At 45.3% G+C, this 16,814-nt stretch overlaps 1 protein-coding gene across 6 annotated transcripts; it reads left to right on the top strand.

The window, feature by feature from the left end:
• Positions 1-248: 248 nt before the first annotated feature.
• Positions 249-16,801, top strand: rfx3 (regulatory factor X, 3 (influences HLA class II expression)). Of its 6 annotated transcripts, none has more exons than XM_069172471.1 (17): positions 249-391; positions 4,694-4,806; positions 4,957-5,045; positions 5,937-6,195; positions 7,599-7,673; positions 7,957-8,138; positions 8,248-8,367; positions 8,448-8,572; positions 8,705-8,820; positions 10,108-10,223; positions 10,318-10,472; positions 10,561-10,658; positions 10,776-10,925; positions 11,032-11,240; positions 11,327-11,480; positions 11,625-11,667; positions 11,972-16,801. In XM_069172471.1, the coding sequence occupies exons 2-17, from the start codon at positions 4,699-4,701 to the stop codon at positions 12,250-12,252; spliced, it is 2,280 nt and encodes a 759-aa protein (XP_069028572.1). In that variant the 5' UTR covers positions 249-391; positions 4,694-4,698; the 3' UTR covers positions 12,253-16,801. The 6 variants fall into 6 exon arrangements, with proteins under 6 accessions (XP_069028572.1, XP_069028580.1, XP_069028565.1 ...); XM_069172479.1 differs by lacking the exon at positions 249-391 and adding an exon at positions 484-766; XM_069172464.1 differs by lacking the exon at positions 249-391 and adding an exon at positions 484-798.
• The last annotated feature ends 13 nt before the right edge of the window (positions 16,802-16,814 follow it).

The raw sequence follows: 16,814 nt of genomic DNA, 5'->3' as shown, positions 1-16,814 counted from the left end.
GGTGGTTCCGGTGGTTCCGGTGGTTCTACCGTGTTCCGGTGGTCCCGGTGGTTCCGGTGGTTCTACCGTGTCCCGGTGGTTCCGATGGTTCCGGTGGTTCTACCGTGTCCCGGTGGTCCCGGTGGTTCTACCGTGTCCCGGTGGTTCCGGTGGTCCCGGTGGTCCCGGTGGTTCCGGTGGTTCTACCGTGTCCCGGTGGTTCCGGTGCGCTTTAATCTCCTCCCACCTGTCCGGTGAGGCTGCGCGCCGCCGCTGAGTTTTATAGCAACTGTTGCCCGGTGAGGCGGCGCCATAGTCACCGTAGTCCTGGCGACTGTAACCCACCAACAACAAGCTCTCCTCCATCACCTCCTCCACCATCCTCATCTCCATCAGCCGGTCCACAGCTCAGGTTTGGTTCCTTCTTTACTGCTTTCTCTCGGGCGGGTGTTTTCCCGCGTCGCGGGGTGTGTTGACGGAGGTAGGAGGTGGTGCTCGGGTGGTGCTCGGGTGGTGCTCGGGTGGTGCTCGGCGGCTGATGGAGGCTCGAGGAGCCGCCGGGGTGTTTCTTTGTAACGTGTTAGCCTGCTTGCTAGCGTCAGAGACCCGCCGCCCGCTAGCATGAAACACGGAGCCCGGGACGGACACCTGCGGTCCGGCAGGAAAAAGGGCTTTTCTGTGTGACTCGCTGGTTTAAAGCTGCCACGCTGAGGAGGTGCAGCACGCTGAGGAGGTGCAGCACGCTGAGGAGGTGCAGCACGCTGAGGAGGTGCAGCACGCTGAGGAGGTGCAGCTCGGATCGGGGAATGATGCTAGCTGGTCAGCTGGAGCAGGTGTCTGTTGTTGCTATGCTAGTTGCTAACCCAGCGGTCCCTGTTTTCGGGTTGATGTCCCGGGACTCTGGTTTATGTCCCGGGTCTCGGGTTGATGTCCCGGGACTCTGGTTGATGTCCCGGGTCTCGGGTTGATGTCCCGGGACTCGGAGACCTCGTGTTCGGGACCTCCACCTGTTTCTGCTCAAACAATCAGCGCGTCGATTAGCAGCAGAAAGTGCTGCGAGCTAGCGGTTCACCAGCTGGGATGGACTCCCCTTTTGTCTCGAGCTGCGAGCTCTCCATCTGTCCTCGTTGTGGCATCAGGTGGACCCGAGGACATCCCGACGGGACACCGGGACACGGGACACAGGGACACGGGACACCGGGACACGGGACACAGGACACGGGACACCGGGACACCGGGACATGGGACACAGGGACACAGGGACACCGGGACATGGGACACAGGGACGGGTTCAGCAGGAGAACAGGACTTAACCGGGTCAGATGAGGAAAGAGATGTTTGTGTTTATTATACAGGCGTGGATGTAAGAGGAGCAAGAGGAGGAAGAAGAGGAGGAAGAAGAGGAGGAAGAAGAGGAGCAGCAAGAGGAGCAGCAAGAGGAGCAAGAGGAGGAAGAAGAGGAGCAGCAAGAGGAGGAAGAAGAGGAGCAAGAGGAGGAAGAAGAGGAGCAAGAGGAGGAAGAAGAGGAGCAAGAAGAGCAGCAAGAGGAGGAGGAAGAGGAGCAAGTGCATTGAATGCATCATGACATTTTCCAAAAGGGGGAGGAGGGGGGGGGGGCTTTTGCCAGACTGATTTTAGGCTATCGGCTAAAATCATGACGTCACATGTTTCACAACAGAATAGGAAAGTTGAATTTGAGGATTTCTTTAATCCGGCCGGCGTTAAATAGAATAAAACATGTTTCTGAATGTTGCATCACAATTCTCTCGGGTCCACTTGGTCTCATGTTCACCTGCAACCTCTGATTCCCATTAGAGGAGAGACCAGTGTGTGTGTGTGTGTGTGTGTGTGTGTGTGTGTGTGTGTGTGTGTGTGTGTGTGTGTGAAGTGGGGGGAGGACAGGTGCACCTCCAGCAGAGCGGGACTCTTTTCCGCCACAGAAGATTCAGCCGTAAATAAACTACAATTCACCATCTCTCCAGTTATGGTGTTAATTGTTTGGTAATTATAATCACGTCTCTGCATCTCCTCGTGTAGTAAAACGAGATGTGCGGTTGAAGTCGACGGCATCAGAGCAATTCAAACAAAATAGGTCAAAATAATGTAAATATATTAATCTGTTGTCATATAAAACCCAAATTAGGTCACCTCACACAAACAAAACAGGATGTTGGGAGCTGCCAGTTATCAGATCATGTTACCACTTACCTGTAGTCCAGTAGGGCAGAAATAGCACCGGGCCACCTGCTGCCGGGATCCTGTTGCATTTCCAATCACTTAAAGAGGGGTTGATTAATTCAATTATTCACTTGGCCGTTTTCATGGCTTAGCAGCATGTTTTGTTTGGTATTTGTCGCAGTCTTCCAAAAATCACGTAAACTGTTGATGAAAGCGGAGACTTAAAGATCCTTGTTGTTGTTTTCATCATAGAATCAGCGTTCGAACGCCTGCGTCATAATATTCCTTCCATTGATCAGCGGTCCCTACAATATAAATCACCACCTCTTTTCTTTATAATCATAAAACCCAAACTCCTAAACAAACACAGTACATTGCATACCCCCCCCCCCTTCATCTCCCAATCACATCCCCCTCCACCTGTTCTCCTGAACTAGAAGCTGATCATGCTACTGTGTGTGAGAGCGAAAGGTTTCAGTACTTTATGTCCTGGTTCACCAGCACTTATTATTATTATTATTATTATCATACTATCATATTATTATTTGACTCAGTGCATTAGACTCTAACTTTGTCATACATGATCATTAAAGAGTCAAATTACAGGTCGTTGTATTTTTGTGGTCGCTGCGACTGAAGCTTCTTCGTTGTGTTGCTTGTGATGTCAGCAAGAAGATTTGAGAAACTCTGGGCAAGATGTTGCACTCGGTGGCTTTTGTTCTTCTGTGTCTTTGTAGGGTTTGCACTTGCTCAGTGGAGCAAAGCATTTAAGTGGGCCACAAGGGAGCGCCTGAATGGTGTGGCAGGAGGTGTGTGTGTGTGTGTGTGTGTGTGTGTGTGTGTGTGTGTGTGTGTGTGTGTGTGTGTGTGTGTGTGTGTGTGTGTGGAGGGGGGGTTGAGGTGAGGCAACAGGACGGTGCTGTGATGCAGGGTCTCTCCGTGGATTAGGTGGGCTCCGTTCGTGGCGTCTACTTCAGCTTCCCGACTGCTCGGTTTAATATAAAGTCCACGTTCTGCTCTCTGCGAGTCCTTTTTTTAGCTTCGGGATATCGTACGCTGGAGCTGAAGGCTGCAGTCGGCCTGTGTGGTTTGAGGTTTTTAGAAGTTTGGTAGCCTGCATTCACTGGCCTTCAAACTACAGGCTGAAGGAGTTGCTTGTGTGTTGTAGTGTTATTCGAATGTGTAGTCGGGTCGTCTTAATGTCAGACGGTAACTTACATTGTCTTCTCGAAATTAGAGAACACAAATATTTGCGCTGATTAGTTTATTACGACAACAGCCAGACTGCGGTCTGTCTGACAGCGATGGTATCGACATCCAGTATATCCTCCTCCCAAAGGTGTTCAAACTAAGTGGCGAATGAATCTCGGTGTTAAGAAGATGCAGCTTTTTCTTGCTGTTCCTGCCTCACTCAGTCCACCTGCTTAGATTGACTCGGCGCTTATAGTCCAACATGTATGAAGTGATCTACGTTTACGTGTCAAGAAAAAGGCCTTGTGTCACATAGAAGGTAAAGAGAAGGGGCAGCCTTTCCCTGGAGAGGTTTGAAGCTGTTAGGAGACCCAGCTTAATTAACCAAGAGAGGTTTGTTCATGGAAACTGTGATGGGGAGGAGGTGGCATTTCCCTGGAAGGAATGGGTGATGGTAGCCATACTATTATTAACTCACAAACACAGGTTTGCCATCAGGGTTTCTTCTCACTCTTGTCCTTATCTTAGGAAGTACTACACATACACCGTCTTAAATTTCTGATGCACAATATCTCTTTTATTATCGTTATGAGACCATCCAGACACACTTCTTAAAACCAGCTCCAGGACTTTCAGTCTCAAGTAAACCTGTGAAAGTGAGGACTGACGGAGCAACAAGAGGCAGCATCTATTTGGAGTTTGTTAAATATTAACTTGTTTTATGGCTGTGAACATGGAGACAAGACCATGTGTCACTGATGCATGAGGCTCTCAGTACACTGAGTACCACAAGGCAGAAACAGGTGGTGGTGGTGGGGGGGTGGGGGGGGGGATCGGTCTGGAGCAGTTTTAGTAGCATGGATTTGGGTAAAACTGAGTCTGTGATGACACCTCATGTTTCCTGTTATGCTGAGATTAGTGTCTCATTAAGGCGTATTTTCTGTCCTGGGCGATTCAAACCATGTGGATAATTATTGGATTTATTTTCGTCTGCTTGAAGAGTTTGTTATGTAATGTGACAGATTTATTCTTTAAAAATATGTCTGCTGGAAAGATGTGAAGCTTAAAGTTTATAGGTTACTACTAAAGGCTGATGTCACTGATTCACCAGTTATAGAACAAGAACGTGTGACCAAAGTTTTTGCCTGTTATTAGTTTGTTTTTTGACAACCAGAAGAATCCAAACCTACATCAGTTGATTTACTCTTTGTGTCTTTGATAACACATGAACGTTGGATCGATACCGCATTGAGATTATTAAAGTATTAAGTTGGCAGTAAGCCAGCAGGTTAAATATGTTTTGAATATATGAGACCATCGTCTGTGGTTTCTGTCTTTAATCCAGGCGCCATGCAGACCCCTGAAGCAGGCGCTGACTCCACCTCCACTGTCCCTCTTCAGACCACCGTGCCTGTCCAGCCTCCCGGCTCCACCCAGCAGGTGCCTGTCCAGCAGCAGGTACGTCTGGGTTTGTATTTGTGTCTGCATGTTCCTGCACAAACAGCACCTACTGTACCCACATTCACGCATGCCCGTGCTTCTCACTGCAATATACAAATGTGGTAAATTAGTTAATTCATTTGCAACCTTTGCGATTTCTCTTGCCAGGCCCAGACTGTTCAACAGGTTCAGCATGTTTACCCAGCACAGGTGCAGTATGTGGAGGAAAACAGTGGCGTCTACACCAACGGCAACATGTGAGTCAGTCTGTTAGCCAGCTCTGCTCTCACACCACTCCACAAATATTAGCGCTGCGTCTCTGCAGCCTGTTCGCTCCTCTTCAGTCTCTTCACGCCGTCATTCATGTCACAAGCACATGATGTTGGTGGGAGGGCGTTGGGATTTTGTGTGTTTGTTTTCTTTCCTGAGAGGTGTGCAGTCGCGTGTTTGATTGTGCTCAGTCACCTGAACATGACCACAAGTAGCCTGTCTTTTAAGTGCTGATGCTATGCAAGGGGTCCTCAGGGGTCTGACGAACGGGGTTAGATACACACCAACACTAACCACCCCAGGCTGTGTTTGTCCTACTGTGATCCACATACACATCAGTGAATGTACAGACAGAAACACACACGCTTTATGACCCTCGCCACTGGTGGAAACACTCATGTAAGGGCTACCGCCGGACTCGTGCTTAGAAATAAGAAATCATACCACCAAACACATTATCTAAGGTCCAGACGTGTGTCAATATAATGTGTGAATTCATATGTTTAATATGTTGCTCACATCACCTACAAATGAAGGCTTCTAAATTCATAAACCTTTGCTGTTACTAAGAAAAAATTCAGTTTTAAAAGTGATGATACATTTTAGATTTACTTTGTTATGCTAATTGCTGGTAACACTATTTGACTGTGCCTCCAAAAACAATAACCAGCATGTGTAATTAACACCATTTAGGTGTGAGGTGTTCTGCATAATTAATGAATAAAATAAAACGTACTTGGACTAAAAAAAATAGTTTTTACAAGAACTTTATTCCAAGAATTGCAAAATAACACGGCCAATTTAAAAGTGTCAATAAAAGTCCTTTAATTGTTTGGGTGTGGAAACAGTGACTGACTGCCGACCTCTCCCCCCAACAGAAGAACCTACTCGTACTCAGAGCCGCAGCTGTACAGCCAGAACAGTGGAGGGAGCTACTTCGACACGCAGGGCAGCTCATCACAAGTGTCCACCGTGGTGACATCTCATGGCATGACCAACAACGGAGGAGGGGGCACTGGAGGAATGAGCTTGGGTCTGGCGGGGGGTCAGGTAATCAGCAGCAGTTCTGGGGCTTACCTCATGGACAGCGCTGGACCCCATCCCGCCACCCAGACCGCACGAGCTTCCCCAGCTACCGTAAGTTGCGTTTTCAGCCACTGAACGGGTCCTTCTGTCTTAGTCTGCCTGCTTTTGTGAGATTGTTGATAGACTTCGCCGTGACTTCTTCCCTGTTACGTTCTGCACTGCTATTAATCCACCTAGCCGTTCCCTGTTACCACAAACACTCTGTTTCTGCCGTGCTTTATTGATCCGTGCACTAGTTTGGTGCATAAAGTAGGTCACCGGCCTTTTAAATAGAGTCCGGTATCAAAACAGTTGCGGCATGTTGGCAAAACTTCAGTGGCCACAAATTATGCTATATTATGTAGAAACAACTTTTCTGTGCACCTCCCCCATGATGGTGTGTTTTATCTCTGGCGATTATCTTTTGCTGATGTATGCAGTGCGCTGCGTAGGCTGGGTCCGAGTCTCTGTGGTGATCCAACTACTGCCAGCAATGTTCTTTGCAACCTTTAATATTTAATATGCAAGCAACACAAGGTTTTGTTTCCCTCCCTGATTTCATCCGTCTTGTTATTCCCACTCTTTGGTGAAGAAGAAAGGAAGGCCGATGGCCTGAGAGTCCTGAGTTAGATGCACACAGCTCTCCTGCTACACCGATGATCTGAACACTCCAAATATTCCTTCAAATATTGAACCATAATGATGCTTTTGAGCAAGAATGCAGCAATGTAGTGTGACTGACATTATTCTGTGAATGTCAGTCGTGACAGATCTGGCTGAACGGAACATATTCCTATGTAACGAAAGTGTTTGCCATTATACATTGAATAGCTACTCATTTAAGAGTAAAAGTAATATTTTCTAAGCACTGCTCATCTCACTGTAAGTAAACATCGTCCTCGAATGACACTCAGAACTAAATGTAGAAACCATGCAGTCGCTGGAGCAGCGTTTCCATAAGTGGAGTCGTGGAATAGTCAGTGAACTGTCGTCTCATTTTCTCAGCTGTGTCGCTCTGTGTGTCTGTTAGACGTGAAGCTATTAAAGAAATGCTTATACTCAATTATACTCAATTAGACTTCTAGCAGCTGATCAGTGTCTCTGACGGATGATATGCAGGTGTTATTAAATCATGTGGGCAGACGGCCGTTGGGTTTTGTAGTGGAGCTTTTCCTTTGTGTCTGTTCTGTTGTTCCAAGTGAGTCCTGAAGGTTTGTGTGTCTGCCGGCAATCAACCATCAATAGTTGGACCTGTTTAGCATACGAGCCTGTTCGGCAAACATTGAGCTGAAATGTCAGGTAGTCGCGCTCTGCTTGGGTTTAGTGGTGCTTGCTTTGGGATCTTTTCTAGATTCTCCTTATTTATTTTTGCTTGTGGCCAGTTAATGTGTTTACATCAACTCTTTATTTTTCTTGCTTTTCTTTTTATTTCCCCCCTCTTACATTTTGTTGTCCTGTGCTTCGTGGTTTATCAGATTGAAATGGCGATTGAGACGCTCCAAAAATCTGAGGGTTTATCCAGTCAGAGAAGCTCGCTGCTCAACAGCCATGTAAGTTGCTTTTACCAATGCTTGCTCTTGCCTAAATTTAACTTTTTCTCACTCTCTTGCTCTTCTGCCTCTAAAATCTGTACATTTGAGTTGTGGTGCTTGCTCTTTTTGTTGCTGGTTTTAATTGTTAGTACTGCTGTAAATTTACTGGCTGCTATAGAAGCGTTCGCTGAGTTGTGATGCAACAGCATCAAGTTTACCGACTGTTGGCCTTCAGGTCTTCATCTGCATGGACCCGTGTTCAATCCGCTTGAGTTAAAAAAGCATGTGTTCCCCCTTGTAGCTCCAATGGCTGTTGGACAATTATGAAACAGCAGAGGGAGTCAGTCTACCACGATCCACCCTCTACAATCATTATCTGCGCCACTGCCAGGAGCAGAAACTGGACCCTGTCAATGCCGCTTCTTTTGGCAAACTCATCCGCTCCATCTTCATGGGACTCCGTACACGGCGCCTCGGGACACGGTTAGATTTTCATCCATTAGCAGTGTGCTGGTCCTCTTCTCACGCTAGTTTTCTGTACCATCACACTGTGACTCTATCAGTGTGTTTATCTTGTGGTTTTGTCTTGCAGAGGGAACTCCAAATATCATTACTATGGTATACGTGTGAAACCAGATTCGCCGCTCAATAGACTCCAAGAAGACATGCAGTACATGGCCCTCCGACAGCAGCCTGTTCAGCAGAAACAGAGGTAGAACAGACGGCCCAGTGCGCTCTGCTTGCTGTGACATGAAGTCGTACTTTTTACTGAAGTTAGCTGTGTGATTTCAGGTTCAAGCCGGTGCAGAAGTTTGATGGCAGCTCTGGGGACAATTACTCAGGTGGAGGCCAGCACCTCCCCGGTGCAGCAGAGCAGACGGTCATTGCACAGAGCCAGCACCACCAGCAGTTCCTAGGTCAGCAGCTTCTCTCTTCACCACAACACCTATGAAATTGGAAAATGTAAAATGCACTGACATGTTTTTTTCAATTATTATTCTGTAGTAGTTTATTGAAAAAAAAAAAAATAATAATAATTTTCCCAACAGATGCGTCGCGGGCACTCCCTGACTTTGTAGAGCTGGACCTGGGACAGAGCAATACGGAGAACATCAGCCCAGAGGATGTGAAAGCTCTCCAGTCCCTTTACAGAGAGCACTGTGAGGTTAGACATGCTTTCAGATCCACTGCAACATGAGTGTAACTCAAAGATAGCCAAGCTGTCCTCATTCAGAGATACACAATCATCAATAAACCTGTGTGGACATTGGGATTGTACATTTTCCGATTGCTCTTCCTGGACTCGCTGTGATGCACCACCTGCTACATCTGTTCCTTATTTTCTACTCAGTCTCATTCTCTCCTACAATCGAGTCCATGTTTTCTATCATGACACCAATTTTATAGTTCAATCCTATTTAAGCTGCTTTTAATGAGAGACTGAAAATACTGAGCTAAAGTTTTACAAAGTTTAAAGTTTGGCTGGTTTGAGAGTGAAACCTTTGGAAAGGTTGCATGTGTTTATAGTGACAGATTCTTAAATGCCAGCGGCTGATAATTCGAAACAGAATTTTCTCTTCATGTGAAGTTTTTTTTCACACAGCTCTCCTAATGTCTAAAAAATTGGGGATCAAGTCATTCACAGGAGGTGACCAAGGACTTAAATGGTCATTTCATCGAAATAAAAAAAAACCAAACATATGTCCTGACAAGCCACGAGTTGTGTCTGGCTGTGCAGAGAGTTGATGTCACGCAGCTGGAGAAGTCAGTCAGACCGAATCCCAACGTCCTCCCTCAGACTCTGAGTTTATGGGTTCAGGGTTTATGGTTCAGGGTTTATGGTTCAGGGTTTATGGTTCAGGGTTTATGGTTCAGGGTTTATGGTTCAGGGTTTATGGTTCAGGGTTCATGGTTCAGGGTTTATGGTTCAGGGTTCATGGTTCAGGGTTTATGGTTTATGGTTCAGGGTTTATGGTTCAGGGTTTATGGTTCAGGGTTCATGGTTCAGGGTTTATGGTTCAGGGTTCATGGTTCAGGGTTTATGGTTTATGGTTCAGGGTTTATGGTTCAGGGTTCATGGGTTCAGGGTTTATGGTTTTAGGGTTTATGGGTTTATGGTTCAGGGTTCATGGGTTCAGGGTTTATGGTTTTAGGGTTTATGGGTTTATGGTTCAGGGTTCAGGGTTTATAGTTTTAGGGTTTATGGGTTTATGGTTCAGGGTTCATGGGTTCAGGGTTTATGGTTTTAGGGTTTATGGTTCAGGGAGTTTTGAAATTGCTGCTTGCTTGTAAAATAGAAGTGAGTCTAATTTTCTTTTTCTTCAATGATCTGTTTTTTTTCTGTGTCATGGACAGAATCGAAGTTGTCAGACTTATGTCTCGCTCTTGTAGAGGGTTGTTGTTGTTGTTGTTGTTGACAGTACCTGTTGTTTATTGTGTGTTTCTGTTTCAGGCTATCCTGGATGTGGTTGTCAACCTCCAGTTCAGTCTAATTGAGAAGCTGTGGCAGACGTTCTGGCGTTATTCTCCCCCTGACACTGTAGAGGGTGCCACTGTAACAGAAAACAGGTGAGGTCTAGTTGAAGAGAAGCATTATATACCAGAATATATAAATCTGGACTTCAAAAGAACATTTTCTAAGTGTGGTTTGTTTGCCGTGCAGCAGCATAAGTGAGATTGAAGCCCGGCTCCCCCGATCACAGCTATTGGTGCTGTGCAGAAATGAGGCCGTACTCAAGTGGATGAGCACCTGTGACCATTTAATGTACCAGGCCCTTGTGGAGATCCTCATTCCTGATGTCCTGAGACCCATTCCCAGTGAGCCACCATCACACGCACCTCCTGATTACTTGTTTGTAACATCGCAGCCGTTAACTCACCGTTGTTGGTTGTCTTTGTTTTTCAGGTGCCTTGACTCAAGCCATTCGCAACTTTGCCAAAAGCCTGGAAGGTTGGCTCAATAATGCCATGAATGCCATTCCACAGAGAATGATCCAGACCAAGGTCTAATCAATATATAATCAGATATACTTTAGATAATTCCTACATGAGAGGATTATTTTTGGTGTCAGTTGTAAAAGTTAGATAACAGCTGGGCTCTTGTGTGCATCCTTTCCACAGATTGCCGCTGTTAGTGCCTTTGCGCAAACATTGCGCAGATATACATCTCTGAACCACCTGGCTCAGGCGGCACGTGCCGTGTTGCAAAACACATCACAGATCAACCAGATGCTGAGTGATCTGAACCGTGTTGACTTTGCCAACGTTCAGGTCAGAGCAGCTCTTTGTGTGGATATTCAGCACTGGTGTTTTTCTCGTGTACCGGTCTGAACCTCCGGTCTGAACCTTCGGTCCTTCTTTCCACGTTGCTGAACAGGAGCAGGCATCATGGGTGTGCCAGTGTGAGGAGGGAGTGGTTCAGCATTTGGAGCAGGACTTCAAGGCCACACTACAGCAGCAGAGCTCTCTGGAGCAGTGGGCAGCCTGGCTGGACAACGTGGTCACTCAGGTGCTCAAGCCGTACGAGCACCGGCCCAGCTTCCCCAGAGCAGCTCGACAGTTCCTGCTCAAGTGGTCCTTCTACAGGTCTGCAGGAAAACAGCCATGTTTGAAAGCATGCAGCGAAGTCCCGGAGAGACAAAACCCTTCTAATGTTTGTGGTGTGTCTGCAGCTCCATGGTGATCCGGGACCTGACCCTGCGCAGCGCTGCCAGCTTCGGTTCCTTCCACCTGATTCGCCTGCTGTATGATGAGTACATGTTTTATCTCGTGGAACATCGTGTGGCTCAAGCTACCGGAGAGACACCCATCGGTGTCATGGGGGAGGTACAAATGTGACATATTGTCATTTCTTTTTTATACAAAACACATTTGTTTTTTCTGCTATACACCATCGTAAATGTCAGCTACGCTGTCGGTCAGTTAATAACAACTAATGAGAGACTGTTGGTGATGTTTGTCTCTTTTCAGTTCGACAGCCTCAACACCTTGTCCCTTACTAACATTGATAAAGGTACGTGGCAAAATGAAAAGCCAGAAAACTCAAGTAGCGTGTTTTCTGTGATCGGTGGGATAGATCATGTTTTCCAACAGTTGAATATGTGGTTACAGATCTGATACAGATATAATGCTGATGCACAAACAGGCATCCTGCTGTGCTGTTAAGATTGTGATATTTTTGTATTTGCAAACTTTAAAAATATTTTTACTTTTATCTGTGTACAACTTTAAAATCCTACATCGTGGAACAATAAGCCTGCATAATATTAACTGTATATCAAAAGATTCTCATGCTTGTGCTCATGTTTCCTGTCCAGATGAAACGAGCGGGCTGGACAGCGACTTAGAGGACGACACCGAGGAGTCCGGGGAGCCTCTTGCCAAGCGGGAGAAGCCAGAACACGAGGTAATCCAGGTGATCCAGGTCGGGGCCCTGGAGGACGGGTCCCACCCTGTGGTGGGCGTCGTCCAACCAGGCGTACTCCACTCGCTGCCCCAGCCGTCGCTGGACCACACCGAGCACATCCTGACCCCCTCCGCCGGTACGCCCACCATCCGCCACTGCAGCACCACGGGTAACACCTACGCCTCGGTTTGAGGGTCCGAGGGCACCGCGGAGCTCGTCTGGCCTCGTTTCGCCGTCTCTCTCCACATATCTTTGTCTCTGTAAGTCTGGATGTTGGGTCTGTTTCATGCTTTGTCTGTTTGCCCTTGTGTGGACGTGCCCCCCCCCCTCCAGCCCCCCCTCCCTGTCGAGCCCGGTCAGTGGAGGGATGATGAAATGATGATACTGTTGGCCAAGATGTGCTGTCCGTGTCTGACTGCTTAAAGTCTGGATGTGTTGTCATTCCGTGAGTCTGTGCTGTCACACAGCTGGAGGCGACCTGAAGGAAAAGGACCGATTCGACCCATTAAATGTTTCCCGTTAAGGTACCGCGTCCGTCTGTGAATACAGACGGATTTAATCCTGAAGGAAAATTCAACTCCTTCACACTGCTGATGTCTCAGAGCTCAAATCCATGTCACTAGTCCCAGCGGAGCGAAGGCACTGATTGACTCATCACCTTCACCTATTGTACATAGTTTACTTTTAATTGGTATTACCCAAAACTCATGGTGCTATCATTGTGTTTTGTCTTAAGTTAGCCCTCCTAATTTTACTATGATTTGTGTCAACATGCATTCCAACTGCTGATACACTTTTTGGGTTGAACAAAATGTTTTTGAGTATTGTATGTAGCTAAAAAATAAAGGGACAACTTTGTATTTATATACGAAATTGAAATAAGGATGACGGGGCAGTTTCATGTGTCCTGTTTGAACATGATTTGGTAGCTTCCCACCGATGACGTCGAGCGTTTAGCCACAGAAAAAGATCCCCTGAAGAAATGTCTGTGCTGCTGCTGCTCCTGTATATAGAAGAGAGATTGAGAAGAAAGGCTGTAAAAAAAAAACACATCCTCGACGCTAGCTTTTCGATGCACTCTGTGCATAACGCTTGCCTTTGTTCGTTTTAGATGCTCTGTATTGTGGTTTATGTAACGAGCTGTAACCTTGAAAGTTCCCCTGGTTTTGTAGTTTCTGTCTTAATTCAATTTCTTTAAGTTCGCAGTGGACCAAAAACAAACCCAACAAGAGGAAGCTGAGCGTGAGCCATCTGGGCCACACAAAAGCTGTTTGCTGTCCCACAGTGCCATGTTGCAGAGCAGAAGGAATGTCAGGGATTTAATGTACCTCGGCTTTATCATAGTGCCTTATCCTTTAAATGCAGCTGTCCATGTAGTCCTGACCGTGTGCTGCAGAGAGCCCACAGCCCCTCTGCATTGTCCCAGCCACAGACTTGGCTTTCTGGTGACTCGTGGCTGGATTTGTGCTGGCTCATCAGTGTCCAGACGAAGGGATGCAGGTGCAGACACACCTGTTGTTTCCTCTGGATGGGCTCCGCCGAGCTCTTCCTCCTCTGAACGGTGGTCTGGAGCTTCGCTCCGGCCCTCGCTCTGCCCTCTCGAGGCCTATTCTCGCGTTAGCCTTGGTTATCGGCTGAAATGTGTGCGTGTGTGTTTGTATGTGTGTGAACAGGTCTGCTCTGTGTTTTTAATGTGCATGTGTGTGTATATATGCCTGTGTGTCTTGCGTGCTTGTGTGTATGTGTTGGAACACATCCATCAGTCACCCTACCTCAAACCAGTGGTGCCAGCCCTTTTTGACGCGTGCAGCACAGTCACCAAACCTTATTGCACACACACCACTGTACTGCACAAATCTCAACGCGATAGAGAAAACCTGCATTGCTTTTCTCTCACCTCTGATAAACATTTTTCTTTCCCGTTTTTAGCCCATAAAATGCTTCATCCTTTGTTCCCTGTTTAAAGATCATCTTTGTACAGTGGACCAAAAGTAGATATTTTCTGATATTCAAAGAGATATAGAGATATATATATGTATAGTATATATAATGACGATACACTACATATATTTGTTGCTTTTTACGTGGTCGATCTGATTGTTTCTATGTGAATGTTTCTTTCGGTCGCTCATCTGTAATTAGTTCATAGACTGTGAAATGGGAACGGCTTGGGGACTAACTTCTGATTCATTAGACTGCATCTATACTTGAACTGTTAGAGCCTTCTATGTTGTGGAGAATATTGAGATTAATCCTCTGAATAGGAACATTTTGTTACTAAGATCGTTTTGTTCTTCTGTTTTTATGCTTGCTGAAATGGTGTGTACCATTTCTCTGCAGAAATGTTTATTTATTGATATTTATTGTGTTTATTTTTTTTGTTTTGTTTGATTGCTTATGCATATGTTGTAATGGGTACTGAGGATAAAAACATTTACCACTGCAAAGAGCAGACCTACTGTACAGAAAGACCGGAAGGTTTTTGGTTTTGGTTTTGTATTTTCTTTGTAAGTCATTTAATGAGGGTTGATTAAAGTTAAACAGAAAAGGGGTTGGCACTGTATTTGCTGTAATCTCAGCCCTTAAAAGGTTCACTTGTCAGAAAACATCCTTTAGATGCTCACAGTACACAGAAACTTTGCCAGGTTTTGTTTTTTTCAGTCTCGGTTGTGTGCCCGTGTAGAAAACATGCTCAACGGTACAGAAAAATGGGAAAGTGAAATGATTTGGTGTGATCGAAGCTACTGGGTCAGCGGACTCTTTCCTTTGGTGCTTTGGGGGAATCCGATGGTAAATTCTGACATCCCCGAAGTCACTTTTCTCCCTGGTGAAACCTACTGTACACATCTCCTATTGAAGCCTTACCCTGAGCCTGCGTAGCGTGAAATGTCTAACTGAGCACTTGTTGGAACTGGATGCACACAGATCTGACTTTCTAATTCTATTGATCGATTGAAAAGGTTGATGAACTGCACTGTAAGCAGCTGCAAGTCGAAGGCCTGAGGCATTTTGTTTACATCAGTCTGTGACCGTCATGAACTTGAATGAGAGATTGTTCCTGCACTCTTGGTGGTAAACTGTCAAATACAAGTTGGAAGAACACAGAAAGTAATGAAAATGTTCAATAAGGAAAATGAGTGGATAGAAAAAATGGAAGCTCTACATCATCTCTTAAAAATGCATCATAAATGTGGGTGTACTGTTAGCAATGAATGCTTTTGCAGGATACATTTAGTTTTTACCTTTCTTTCGCTAATTTCTTTTTCATTTTTTGAATGAATCTCAGTTTCCTTATCGTATATATTAACTCCAACGCTGTAAATGGTAACTTGTATTATTTTGTGCCTGAAGTGAAAATGGCTTAAAAGAGGTTTTCTTTGAATCTCAACAGTGTGCTTTAGGATCATAAGTGCTTTCTGGTCTTGCACACCCGCCATGTGCTGCTAGGAACTGTTTCTCTCAATCTGTCCCCCGTTTGGTTTTATTTATTTTTTACCCGACCGTGTCCGTGATTTTTAGCTTTCTGCATCTCAAAGCCTGCCTGGTTAAAACTGGACTGATGTTAAATGCTGCCAACACAATTGTACTTTCTTTCTCAGTGTCTTTGAAGGTGAGGAGTAAGATTGTTTTTTTGTAACCGCTGTTTGGAAATGAGCCCATTAACTTGTCATAGGAGTGAAAGCTGAGAAACCGCCTCTTCACGTGGACAACATGGCAGCTTCAGTGACCCATAGCAGACTCCAGTGCCTTTAATTTCGCCCCGGCCAGAGCAGATGGTCTGGGTGACTGTTGGGTCTCTGGTGGGCGACAGAATAGAGGCTGCAGAGCAGACATTTCATTGCACAGGTGAGACAGCGTATAGACCTGTCCTTACACTGGACTATTTATTATTTACTGGACGTGACACCACAAAAACACAACTTAGTGACACACGGTAGATGACCTGCAAACGAAGTTTTATTGTATAGAACTGGTCAATGAACCAGAAGAGTTACTGTAAGTAAAATGCTGAGTTGTTCTCACATGATCGTGATTTCTTTTGTCAAATGATATTTTCTGAATGCTGTGACCCGTTTGAGATTTGTACGTATTTTTATTTTTTTTTTAATAGTTTTTTTCAAGTGCCATTTGACAGTCTAGTGAGTCGTGGCCATCTGTAGCACGCTCTAATGCAAGCACAAGCATTTGGCAGTGGCATTTGGGGAAGGTTTTTTTTGTTGTTGTTTTTTTGATTCACCCTAAACAGAAACGTGTATATATCGAAAACTGAAAAAGGTATATTTATTTGTGTCCTAATTATTTGATTTGTTCTTTTTGGTGAACATTTTATCTGATATGTTGGCTAAAGTGCTTTTGTGATTTCTTTTTTCCTCTTTTTTTGGATGATGTATAGTATCTGATATAATATATACACACAAATTTCATGTGACTTTCTTTTTGTGTGCCGTTAAGTTTTCTTCATATGATGTATATTCTCTCAAATTGGCAAGCAAAGCGATGTGTGTAGGGTGATTTGTATTGTGTATTTTACATAAAAAAAAACAAGGACAATTGGGGGACTTTTATATTTACAAAGACATTATCATTTAGTGTGTCGTATTGATGATTATAGAACCTATTAAAGACACATGTAGTTTGGTTTTCTGAATATTTCAGATCTCAGCTCAGGCTAGCTTCTTTAGTGTTGTTTTCTTAAAATTTGTGAATTGTCTTTGCAGTAATAAACGTTTTCTTGTTCAAAGCCAGCGTCCTTC

The sequence above is a fragment of the Embiotoca jacksoni genome, unplaced genomic scaffold (genome assembly GCF_022577435.1).
Source record: "Embiotoca jacksoni isolate LCO1_2020_lvr unplaced genomic scaffold, fEmbJac1.0.p SCAF_10, whole genome shotgun sequence".
Taxonomy (NCBI): Eukaryota; Metazoa; Chordata; class Actinopteri; family Embiotocidae; genus Embiotoca; species Embiotoca jacksoni.
The sequence above is the reverse complement of the archived record's forward strand: the minus strand, read 5'-3'. Positions and strand labels throughout refer to the sequence as shown.

What these genes read in the sequence shown, in the direction of transcription:
- rfx3 (XM_069172449.1), top strand. Translation starts at nt 4,657, where the DNA reads ATGAGACCATCGTCTGTGGTTTCTGTCTTTAATCCAGGCGCCATGCAG. An exon ending in CACGAGCTTCCCCAGCTACC is followed by an intron (nt 6,196 to 7,598) that starts GTAAGTTGCGTT and finishes GTGGTTTATCAG; the next exon opens with ATTGAAATGGCGATTGAGAC. An exon ending in TGTCCTGAGACCCATTCCCA is followed by an intron (nt 10,473 to 10,560) that starts GTGAGCCACCAT and finishes TTTGTTTTTCAG; the next exon opens with GTGCCTTGACTCAAGCCATT.